This window comes from Miscanthus floridulus, chromosome 16 (genome assembly GCF_019320115.1).
Source record: "Miscanthus floridulus cultivar M001 chromosome 16, ASM1932011v1, whole genome shotgun sequence".
Classification (NCBI taxonomy): domain Eukaryota; kingdom Viridiplantae; phylum Streptophyta; class Magnoliopsida; order Poales; family Poaceae; genus Miscanthus; species Miscanthus floridulus.
Window position 1 is genome coordinate 3325480 of NC_089595.1, and position 12720 is coordinate 3338199.

At 42.7% G+C, this 12720-nt stretch overlaps 1 protein-coding gene and 1 pseudogene across 3 annotated transcripts in view; both read left to right on the forward strand.

The window, feature by feature from the left end:
• LOC136513701 (uncharacterized) overlaps window positions 1-4426 on the forward strand; it is a 28123-nt gene extending 23697 nt beyond the window's left edge. For all 3 annotated transcript variants that reach the window (XM_066507658.1, XM_066507660.1, XM_066507659.1), the window contains 8 exons: window positions 142-264; window positions 470-580; window positions 667-849; window positions 1008-1136; window positions 1651-1746; window positions 3276-3461; window positions 3657-3829; window positions 3921-4426. In XM_066507658.1, coding sequence (XP_066363755.1) covers window positions 142-264; window positions 470-580; window positions 667-849; window positions 1008-1136; window positions 1651-1746; window positions 3276-3461; window positions 3657-3829; window positions 3921-4131 — 1212 coding nt within the window. In that variant the 3' untranslated portion in view covers window positions 4132-4426. The remainder of the gene's footprint in view (window positions 1-141; window positions 265-469; window positions 581-666; window positions 850-1007; window positions 1137-1650; window positions 1747-3275; window positions 3462-3656; window positions 3830-3920) is intronic.
• Window positions 4427-7548: 3122 nt separating this feature from the next.
• The window catches only part of LOC136510157 (protein TOPLESS-RELATED PROTEIN 2-like), a 29088-nt pseudogene continuing 23916 nt past the window's right edge, over window positions 7549-12720 (forward strand).

Below are 12720 nucleotides of genomic sequence, written 5' to 3' on the forward strand. Positions count from 1 at the left end.
AATGTGTATGTTGTACATGTTTCTATGATGATGACAGGAAATTCATGAGTGGCCAGCCGAGTGTGCACGTGTTTTTTTTTCTTTTTCCTTGCAGTTCAATGTATTTGTATTTATTTGCTAACCGTATCGAACAAATGGTAGGCATGTATGGAAATGAGCAAAGCCCCTGAGTTAGTAACCAAGGCCTGGAAGTTGGCGGACATTGTTGGCTCAGGACAAATTCAAATACTGCGTATGCCAGATCCGACCACATCTTCAAGCAAAGTATGTTCAGCAACGTTTGCATGTACATTTTCCATTTAAATTAATGCAAGGAATATCACACATCAGTATCTGTTCGTGTGCTTATGATTTTCATGACATAGCACACACCGAACAATTCGTTAGAATTTAAGACTGTTATGGTCATATTCAAAGCAGTATATAATTCTGATATATAAGCATTGTGTTTTATTTGTTTTCTTTGTAGGTTATGCGCTTGTTGTACACAGATAATGGGCTGGCACTTTTGGCTCTCAGCTCCAATGCTGTTCATAAGCTGTGGAAATGGGAGCACATGGACAAGAATCCACGTGGCAAGGTTAGATAGGACCACTAGCTTAAGATTTCAACACTGTAGTTCTGTTTGTTGTTTTCTAAAAACCATCCATCATTACTTTTTGTTAGTCATCCAAATCTGTTCCACCTGTACTATGGCAACCGGAAAATGGCATTCCAATGACAAACGACACCATTGATGGCAATGACCCTAAAGAAGCAACAGCCTGCACTGCACTATCCGAAAATGACCGCTATCTAATTTCTGCTTCTGGTGGCAAAGTCTCATTGTTCAACTTGATGACATTCAAGGTATGTCTTCTTCAGTTGTGTATAACAATAAGTAGTTAATTCCATGATTGATCTCTTACAAATCATGCATGACAACTTTCGTAAAATAATTTTTATTTCGTAGTTGCACCATGGCCTTTCTTTGGCTTCACTGATCTTGTGCAATCTCTCATATATAGGTCATGGCTACTTTCATGGCACCTCCACCTGCTGGAACTTTCCTTGCATTCTACCCTTTAGACAATAACATCATAGCTATTGGAAGGGAGGACTCTTCAATTCAAATCTACAATGTCCGTATAGACGAAGTGAGTATTAAACGTGAATCTATCATCCCCTGTTTCCAAGAATCTCAGAGTATTGGCAAAACTCATTATATATGGTTCTCACTGGAAATGCAGTAATGTACCCATTGTAAAATAATGTGCTCTCAGTTTCAGACTATATATCCCCTCATGTTTTACTTATGTATTAGGATCATGAGATTGGAAATGTTGTTTTACATATGATCTTTTTGACATAACAAATTATGTACTTTTTGCGGGCTTTGAGCAGATACCACAAGGTACACATATTACATAGCAACTTTGTGGTAGCTCCCATCAACAATATGAAGAGTAGTAAGTACCTCGTGGTATATGACCCAAAAAACCTTCATAAACCATACATATGTTGTTAGCTCGACATTTAAAAATTTAAGAATTTTTAACGATAATGGATTCTTCCTATGTGGAACATTATGCTTAGTGTACTAATTACTGTTTAGCTTATATTTAACATCGACGTGCCAAAATATCAACTTATCTTAATCGAATTGCACAGGTTAAAATTGTGCTCATGGGTCATCACAAAAAGATAACTGGACTAGCATTTTCGCAATCAATGGAGGTGCTTGTATCTTCAGGTGCTGATGCTCAGGTGTGAATTCTAATATATATCAAAATTAGGACTAGCGATTATGTTTTTGCTTATAAATTTAAGGGATGCGGAATTAAATACAGTAAAATGTTATGTGTCGGTGTTTTGTGAACCGACCAGTAAATTTAGTGCCGCGCAGCTCTAGGAATCGATGGAAGCACTCAAGACATGGGGAGATTATATTGTATCGGGTTGGAGCCCTACAGTCTCTGAGGGGTTCGAGTTCGTGTTTCTCGGTTCAAGTGCTCAGTTGGCTTACAATGGGGGTGCTCATAAGCGTGGGTTCAGAAGTGAGAGGACTCGAGAGAATAGATCGATCCCTCCAGAGCCATAGAGAGTGTTTCCTTTTTTCCGTCCACTAGAATGAAGGCCCGATTCCCTTATGCTTCTGGGGGCCGAGTGACAATTGAAAGGAAAGGGTTCCCACGACCCGAGTGGTCGAGAGCTCGAGGGGAGGGCGATGGAAGACGAGCCTGGTCCGTGGGCCCTCTGCATCTTGTCCCAGCTTTTGTTGCATGCTCGGATGTCGTCACAGGTTCCTGTTCTCCACGTCGAGGTATCTTGCGCCATAGCGGCACAGTGCGGGTCATGGTTGGTATGGTGCACCATAGCGGCATAGTGCGGGTCAAGGCTGTCCTCTTGTAGTCCTTATGGGACGTGGGCGCATAGGTCGAGTCGTGGCCTTTGTCCTTGCGCCAACTACCCACGGGGGGGGGGGGGGGGCGTCGTGCGCTAGTTTGAGTCTATGGCTGTCGTCCTCTGCCGACCGGCCGCCCTCCTGATCATGAAGGGGGCAGCGAGTCTTCATCCCACACACGGGTGGTCGGGGGTCAACTTGTTTGTTCGGTTCCGAGAAGTCAAGTCCCTGGACGTGAGACCCGTGCTTTGTGGCGAGCGTGGTCGTACACCTGCCCGTCGAGTCATACAGTGTTTGAGCGGTCCCATGCCATATCCTGACATTGCCTGGCCACGGAGTGGCCTTTTGAATTGGTGGGGGAGCAGTCCGAGGGGTGATGCCTCACCCCAAGACCCTGCACTTTGAAGGGTGGTTGATGCATCCTAAGGCCCCACGGTACATTGGGTGGTCGTTGTCCTTTTGGTTTGAGTGGGTGTGCGGTGCGTGCACGTCTCGTTGTGGCAGGCTCATTGAATGCGCCAACCTCCCCTGGTCTTATCTGTTGACCGTCAGCCTAGGCCCGGGGTGGTCGTGGTCGTGCCTCGTATCCCGACGCGACTATGTGGTCGGGTGGAGCGAGTGGTCGAGGCGCTACACGGATGATGGGCCGTGGCCTACTGGGCCACGAAGTGCACTTTCCTCCAGCGTAAGCCGCGTTGTGGGGTAACCGGGGTATGCTCCCCCGACATTATGTTAGTCGCATTTCATACCAACCATTAATCCATTTTCTAAAATATACAAAGATCTATAAATACACTCCACTTTCTAAAGGTATAAATATCTAAAAATACAGTATTGTTTCTTTCTGAATCATTCTTTTCTTGTTTTTTTTGCAATGAAATGAAATTTGCAGTTATGTGTTTGGAGCATTGATGGTTGGGAGAAGAAGAAATCAAGATACATCAAACATCCATCTAATGGTTCCGGTGCTTTAGTTGGTGATACAGTGGTGCAGTTTCACTATGATGGAATGCATCTTTTAGTAGTTCATGAGAGTCAGTTGGCGATCTATGATTGGCAATTGGAATGCTTGTGCTCGGTAAGTCATTCACAACATTTTCATAACAATATATTTGCATCTCTTAGTAATCATATGCTGTCTTGTCTATTGAGTCAGAGTACTAACATATTACATGATTTACATCATGCTTGTAGAATGCTCCTAATCGTATCGATGCATTATAATAAGCACATTACACATTAATATTTAACCTTCCATAACTTGACAATGCAGTGGTTCCCAAGAGATGCACCCCCTTCGCCAATTTCAAGTGCGGTATACTCACTTGGTTGTTTGTTGGTCTATGCTGGATTTCGTGATGGTGCAATTGGAATATTCGATGTAGAATCTCTTACGTTAAAGTGCAGGATAGCACCCTCTGCATACATACCATCTTCAATATCCAGGTATGTGGAGTTTCAAGCAGTTCCTTTTTTTTAGTGGTAGTTTCAATTCTGGTAACCAACATCTTGTTTCTGTTACCTCTCTTGCTCCCAGGGATGGTGAAACTGTCTATCCCACAGTTGTCGCTACGCATCCGTGGAAGCCAAACCAGATTGCAGTGGGCATGAGCGATGGTGCAGTTGTTGTGCTGGAGCCGTTGGATACAGACGACGTACAAGTGGGGAGCGCCGTCACCTCAGAAAAACGTCCATCCCGTGATGTCAGCAGTAGCAGACTCAGTTCAATATTTTGGCTTGGCCGCTAGATACATATTCAGTCAAGTGGAACTGATTTTTTATGCACCCATCCAATTATGTGTACACCATCCATCGTCAGATCTCCTCAAGATCTATATATCTAAGACTAGTGTTTTCATGTCGTTGAGGACTTCCTTATTTTGTAATAAATATGCACGTTGCTAGTGGGTGAGACATTTCCCTCCCCATCTCTCTTCTTCTTTTTTTCAAAAAACATAATTGGATAGTGGGCATTGTATTTTCTTATCTTATTATATACAACGACCTTGGGACAATGCTGAGTATCAGCCTACCCAATTCTCCGGTCAAGTTGGCTTAGGTTGAATTGCAATTGCAATACTCTCGTTTTGTGAATGATGTGAGATTTTGACATGCATTGTAAAAACTCGTTACTAGTGGAGAAAATTGTCCTTGGATATCGTGACGATATGCTGACTAACTCCACTTGTAACGAGTTAGTTTGCATATCATGACTTACTAAAATAATTATGAGAAAAGCATTCAGGTAAAGAAAAAATACAGAGGGAAATGAGAGTGACAAATATTTTTTGTTACTAGGATCGTGGCCGTGCGTTGCTACGGGCAAAACAAACAGTGATAATGGCATACACTGTCTAACGTGGAAGTCAAATTATCATAGTAAAAAGAAATTGTTTATATTTCATTTCTAATTAATCCATCCCATCAATTTTTTTTATTTGACCTAGATCCATTTGCAAAGGAAAAGAAACTGTTTATATTTCATCATCAATAAAGTATGATGATCAATAAATTACAATATCTGAAAAACCATTCTAGGCTTCTAGCAGTGTTATTGTGTCTACTGCATCAAAAGTCAAACCTGTCTCATCATTGCACACATCCAGGGCATGCCCTGTCCTCGTCACACATCTATATATGCATGCAGTTCAGCATGGCACCCTTGTGGCCTAGCATCCAAAGGCGCCATTGCCTCGCCACTCCCATGCCCATGGCCATCCAGCACACCAAGCAGTACACACCACCGGCTGGTGGTTACTATCCCCGTTGTCCATGGCCATCCAGACCCAGCACGCTGAGCAACATGATGGATGCCCATTTGTGCGTATCTTTAGCTTCAGGGCATTCCTTTGACCGGCTTACCTACAAAGGTCAAGCGCATCAATTCAAGCCCAAGGATACAAGAATGAGACAAAGGAAAATGTCTAGTTATGCTTAAAGCCCAGATTTCCTAAACAGTTACATACACTAAACTGAAGGATCAGTCATTTTCTCAGAGAAATTGTGATTCAGCTTTGGTAATAGACTTCATAACTACAATTGTGCAAAATATAGATGTCACCTCATTTGTCGATCAGACGTGTAACAAATTCAAAGTCTCTCTATGAAAGATTAAGTCCACCCAACTCTCTTTCAAACAGACTTTGCCAATAAAGAATAATGTCTGCAGACACCGCTGAACCTCAGCAAAAGAGACTTTGCGATCATCTTCGATGCAGTCTACCTACCTACTACCTACTCTAATGGTACTCATTTGTCAATGCTCAATATAAAATGGTTTATTTAACTTGAAGGGGAAGGTGTCCGAGAGTAGCTAAGAAAGTTCAGAGTTCTGAAACTCTGCATCCAAACATTCTGCAGGCACTGCACCTAGGATGATTTGAACTCACCCAGGTAAGCATTCTTGATCTCTACTTGTTGTTGACTGTAAACTAAAAATTATAGTTTAGAAGGAAAAAGACCCGCATGGTATGAGACGTTGTAGCATCATACTGAATATAATCCAAGGCTCAGCATTAATTAAAGGAAATAGCAACCAAAAGAAACTACTTCTGGTTAATAAAAAAGTAGAAAAAAGAAACTTGCCAGTGCTGGTTATATCTCTAAATGCACTGCACCCAATGGGAGCTTCCACCATACTACTGGAGGATTGTTGTTAACCAGAGGCAACCCCTAAAACCAGCATGTCATAGTTCAGGCATATTCCAGTATTGAAGATTTGTGGTCAGACATGTTTTTTTTTCCAGAAAAAGAACATTGCATTACAGTGATTGAATTTTGCGAAGGAGGGTTGTCTTCCAAACATGACTCAGATCCTTCAACATCATATGGGAAGAATTAGGTGAAGGATATGCTAAAAGATAACTACCTCAAATATAGGACTCAGACTATATCTTCAATCGCTAACAGATGAAAAAATTTCAAGGAAAGTTCCAAATGACCAAATGAGAATCGTATAAACATAAAGGCACGACAAAATAAAAACGCGCAACAAGTATATATTGACTAATGAATGAAAGGATAAATATTTTAGAAGCTAAATACCACTGTAAAAGTTGGTGGCCTACTGATCTGTAATGCTTGCAAGTTACAGATTATGTGCACTGACCTGATACTTGCCTATGAAATAGTTCTATTCTAGATTGAGCTGCCCAATGTTCTATAGAAAAAAAAACTTAATTATTCTATTCCAATCAAATTGAACAGGCTAGTGATCCATGAATAAACGTTTTTATATGTAGGAAAGTAAGTGATAAGCCTAGCCTAAGAAAATGTATAACATTGGGGAACAAGTGCAGTCTATGAGAGGCATGAGTTCAGCGGTACAAATCCTTAGTGTGAATAGAGAAAGCTGTAAGAAAGCAATGGGTACCCATTACCTTTATATGGCCATCACAATTCAGAAAGAAAGCAATGGATCCTTGATGTTTTCAGTCATTGCAGCAAAATGATGTCACTATGAACAGGATAAAGTTAAATCCCATCGGCAACAAAGCTCAGCAATGTATGTCCTAGCCATGTCCTCGTCGAGGCAACCGAGGTTTCTGAGGAGGGAGTAGAGATCTCCGCCATTGATGTACTCCATGAAGTCGTCTGCAAAAGCGGAGGGGGATCATCACGAGGATGAGATGAGGTTGGTTCGCGATGGCCTTGTCCTTCATCGCAGATCCCAGTCACATCTCTGCCTGGTCCGGGGCATAGGAGGGAGGCGGTAGCACGAAGGGAGAGTCGCCGCAGCTTGATCCAATCGGCGGAGAGGGAGGGAGGCAAGCGCTGGTGCGGTGGACGCCCTCGAGGCCCACGTCCTCAGGAAATCACTACGGAGGAGGCGGCGTCATGGCGATGGGCGAGGCGCAGCCGATAGTTGGAGGCGGCGTCGGCCAATAGTTGGAGGAGGCGCAGCCTGCTCGGTTCATGATATGGTGCTTGATTTGATACATCAATTGTCCAGTGAAGAAACTTTTGTCACTATATTGAATGGTGGTGGTGAGCGACAGAAACTTCAGGGGAGCATTTCTCGCAGGTTAGCCCTACATTATTGTTTTGAAGAACACAACGTTGGTCAGCTGGCTAATATCGCTGTGGAGAAAGTGAGATCCGTCTTTGCCAGTGAGTGTGATTTTTGTGCATTATGTCCACGCCTCCCATTTTTACGTGTAGTAGAAATGGTAGGATGTTCTGTTTTCAACAAAGACTGCATCAAAGATGTGTCGGAGGATCATCTTGGGAGTTTACTTCACTTGAGGTACCTCAGACTAGAGAATATCAAAAAGCTGCCCGAGGTAGGATATTTGAGGTTTCTGAAAACACTGGATTTACGGAAGAACTACATGAAGGAGCTGCCCGAGGAGGTGGGACTTCTGATGCAACTTGTTTGCCTACGATGTAGTTACCCGACAAGAGTGCCGGCTGGTTTGATTGGTAAGCTGACATCATTGCAAGAGCTGTGTGTATGGTGTGAAAAATATGATACAATGCAGTTTGTGAATGAGCTAGGTCTGCTGAGGGAACTGAGGGTGCTCCAGGCTAATATTCGTGCTAGGATCAGTGAGAGCATCGGGAGTGCTTTGCTGGACTCCCTGGGCCATCTGCACAATATCCAGGAACTTCAAATTTTGGGCATTTATTCTCCAAGTATAGACTGGGACATTAGTCTGTTATTCTCCTCATGTGGGCATCTCCGTTTCTTGGCGTTCTCTGGACTGACTGCATGGATTAAGTCGTCGCTTACTCCAAACCTCACCTATCTGGATGTGACAGTGTGGTAGCTGTGAATGACCAGGACATGGAAACCCTTGCCAAGTTGCCTCATACTGCGTTCGTCGACTAGCCCCCCCAAATTAGTTATTAGCATAAAGATTTGTACTGATGAAGGTGTTGCCTACTTTCGCAAGTTGAGATTCTTAAAGGTATTCGGTTCATTTATCAGGTTTGATCTGCATGGCAGCGAGTGCAACAGCAGCAGCGTGCCATCTAATACTATCACGCCAAGTCTTGAATCCCTTCAGTTTCGTGTCCTTATGTGGTCCTTAAAACATGACGAGAACCTGCATCTTGGTTTTGACAAGCTGCTTGGCTTCCAGAACCTCGGAACTTGTTCGCTCCAGAGAGTCAAAGTCCACGTGAATTGTGATTATGCCTTTATCTCCGAGGTGGAGGAAGTGGAGGCCGCATTGGAACATGCGGCCGCAGTCCATCCAAAACATCCCACCCTTCGAATCATCAGGGTAGGTGAAGAATATATGAAGTCACGCTACCAAGAGGTATGATGAACTGATCATGCATGCACATTGAACTTGCTTTCAAAATTCAAATGCTACTGGCTCTGATTTACTATTGCTAGCTTCCTATCTATCCTGTCTTTCTATCTGTATAATGGTCACAACAAAATGTTTATCTCAGGTTCAAGTAGTAGTAGAGGACTAAAGGTAGGTACGACCCCCTACTACTACAGTACCTCACGAACTAGCTAGCTGCTAGTTTCTCTTCTTTTAATTATTATTAGTCCTAGCTCAATCGGGTTCTCCTGCACAGTATTATGGACATGTATATTATCTAAATAATAAGTACTACTCCCTCGGTCTCCAAATTATAACATGTTTTATCTTTTTCTAATACATTATTTTAGATATGTATCTAGATATAGTGTATATCTAAGTGCACGGCAAAATCAATATATCTGGAAAAGGTAAAACATCTTATAATCTAGAATAGATGGAGTAGTAAGTAAGGGTGGACTGTAATAGTTACCAATTTACCATAAATCTCACAATGTGTATATATATATACCAAAAGCATGTAAGTCCATGAAAAAAAAAATCCGTTTATCTTATTCTCGCTTTATGCATGTATTGTAGTGTGGCTGTGCATGCCTGTCGCCATGGCCCACAGATATAATTTTCTAATGGCTATTGCAAGGTCTTAAGCTACTACTACTTTTTAGATAATGGAACTTAAGGGTAATGGGTGTTACTACTACCCACCATTCTTTCTACTTCCACAGTGGTAAAGTAGGTAATAAGCTTCCTTCTTTATTGATTTTCCTCCGCTTTGTGGACGCCATTACCCCTAGTAAGCAAGAGCTCTAACCAAATATGAACAGTTACATTTCATAAAAAAAATAGCCCAAAAAGTTTCACAAAATGCCGAAAAAACAAAAAAAAGATAGTCTAGATTATGAATTACACACACTCACTACGTCAGAATAGCACTTCACTGCCGGTTCAAAATACCCCATTACTGCCGGATTTTGAACCAGCATAACCATACCGGCAGTGATGAGGGTAAGCTATCACTATCGGTTCCTACAAACCGGCAGTGTTCTTCAACTTCACTGCTGGTTCTTTACACAACCGGCATAGTTCAGTTCCACCAACACTGCCGGTTCATAAGACCACCCAGTAGAGTTCAGTTCCACCAACACTGTCGGTTTGTGTTTCAACCGGCAATGTTGTTGAAAGAATCACTGCCGGTTTGTGACAAGAACCGACAGTGATGGCTAAGACAACGCTGCCGGTTTGTGGCTCCAGCCGGCAGTGCCATCACTGCCGGTTTGTTGCTAACCGGCAGTGATGTTTACGACAACACTGCCGGTTTTCTGCTAACCGGCAGTGATGTCACGTTCGTATTTTATTGTTTTATAATTTATTTTAATTTATATTTTTTCGTGGAATCGGGCTTCGCTTTATATACGCTACGTAGACGACAGGTCCATCAATATTAAACATTACAAATGTTACGGTTACAGTTCAAATGTTCTTATCAAGATCTCGATCCCTCAAAATAAAAAAAAAATGTTCTCGGACTTCACAGATTGTGCAATGCTTCTCGGACTTCTTACAATAATCTGGCGAGCCGCTCTGGGCCATACTGTTCCTTGAACTTAACAGATTGTGCAATGAAAAATAATCTATCTTTTTCCAATACCTCGGCTAAGATGAATTTTGCCAGCTCCGATTGCAGCGCGACGATCTCCATGTCTAACAGCCTTTCGTGGTTATATTTCTTGCGCTGTCGTTAAAAAAAGATGATATCCAAAGAGGAATCAGTAAATCATTTTGTTGAATGATTAACAGACACAAATGAAATGGGGATTATACACACCAACTTATCGATTTCTTCCGATTTTCCGCCGATGTAGTGAAGCATTGCCCACATTACATAAAACCCGCATTCATTGTTTCTCGCCGGCTGTTTTAGGTACTTCCCCTCTATTTCGACAATCTTGAATGGGACCTGCGTCCCACCAATATGTCTTCTTCGGACACTGAGCAACATTAAAAGGAGAAACGTTAGAAAGCGGTATGTGTGATTAGAAAATAATATGTTATTAGGATCGCTTACTAATTCTACACTGCCACCAGTGCATCCAAATGATAAAATGGTTTTTTCTTCGAGTCCCACACCTCGATCAGATATTTGGTAAGATTAACACAAATGAAGACAAAATGGTGGTTGCAATCACAGAATCCTAATTATCGAATTATCTTAACGAAAAAAGAAGCATAAAATTAAAAGCCGAGAACACATACTCGCAGTTGTAGGCTAGAAGTATGTGGGTTTTGTTCTTCATCTTGAATTCATCGTAAACAACAATCAATCTCTGTTTTAGGTCTTTCGCGTCACATCCATGGAGGTCTAGACATGTCTTCTCATTGACTCGCAAGGGGTCCAAGAAGCCTATGTTATCCCATTTGCTTTTTAGAATGCAAAATTTTGCTATACACCTACATAAAATCATGGGAAGTGCTCAAAAGTTAACAATTTGTGTCCCGAGAGAGTAGTTAATTGTAATATCGTGCATGTAGGGTACTTACATAGTCCACAGCGTCAACATTTGTGTATCAAGAGAGCGTTTCTAGTATAGCTAGAACAAGCACTCCCACTCGACATCGAACTTCTCTTCTTCAGGATAATGAAAAACATGTGGCGAACGGATAATAACCTCAAAACCAAAGTCCTCCGTCTCTGTTGTTTGAGCCATGTAATATTCATGCAACTGGCGCATATATGTTGTCAAATTTTTATACTCGTGATCGGGAACCAAAAGATTGCCCCTTTCATACTTCATTGCCGGTGTTCCTGTCCCTTGTATATCATAATAGATGTTCACGGCCTCTTCCATGGTTAATTCGGGGTTGTCTTCGACGAACTTCTGAATCTTCCTTAAATCTTTGTTGTGTATTTCATCGGCTCTTGTTGTAGCATACTGATTCTGTGTTTGCCTTTCAAATTCAGACTTCAACAAAAACGGAGGGAGTGAGGCACAGAGATTGAAGAAACTAATACAATCTTCCTTCGAGATGTGTGCTATAAATTTTCCTTCCATCAAGTTTGTAACGCTGCCACTGAACGACCTTTTTCTTTTTTGTTGGTCCACTTTGAGAGCATTAGCGACCGAATCCAAGGACCTTTTCTACGACTGCGAGGATGCCTTTGATCTTGTTTTGGGCTGAGGTGGAGGAGGAGGATGATGACGAGATTTCTGTTTTCCCGGGGCTGATGGAGATGGAGGAGGAGGAAGAGGAGTCTTCTCTTTTCTCGAGGCTAATGAAGATGGAGTCGGACGAGGAGAATAGAAGGAGACCTCTGTTTTCTCAGGGGTGATGGCAAGGGATGAGGAGGGGAGTGATATCTATTGGGAGATGGTGAGTGATCATCATGGGTGGGCGAAGACTCGCAGTTGTCCTCATCATCAGAGGACAATTGGTGGTCAATCTTAATGAAGCGCTTGCACCATGCCACTTGAGAGCCCTTGTTATGACCAAGTTTCGGCCTGTCTTCCGCTATGGGGTACTCAATGTGTATCTTGTTATACTTCTGATCAAGTATTATGTCAATGGTGACGCAAGCATACACCTGTGGAATTGGGTGGCCATTAATGGTCCCGTCTCTCGTAGGCCAGGCCTGGCCGAGCGCCACCTTGTCCTTTGTCCATTCCTAACGGATGTACAACTTGACATTGACGGGTTCAGTGATGCCGTCCACTGGATGAGGCACATTCTCATCTTCTTCATCGAGCGGGGTCGATCTGCAGCAGCTGTGATCCCTAAACTGTGGGCTAAAGGCAGTAGGAGTAGGGTTTTGTGGTACTCCTAACCCCTTGGACAACAAAATTTATTGGACTCGTGCTTCAACAGTTGCCTCAATCCATGCGTCCATTCTTTCTTCCATCTCTTTTAGTCGCCTCAAATACTCTGCCTCCTGATCCGCTCTACCCCTCGAGCGGCTCCGGTAAGTGTTAGATTCTTGGGGGAATGCTAGTTTCTAAGGAACAACACCGGTTCCTCTAGTGCGACCAGGGTGCTCGTTGGTTCCGAGTGCTTGGGTGAGCACGT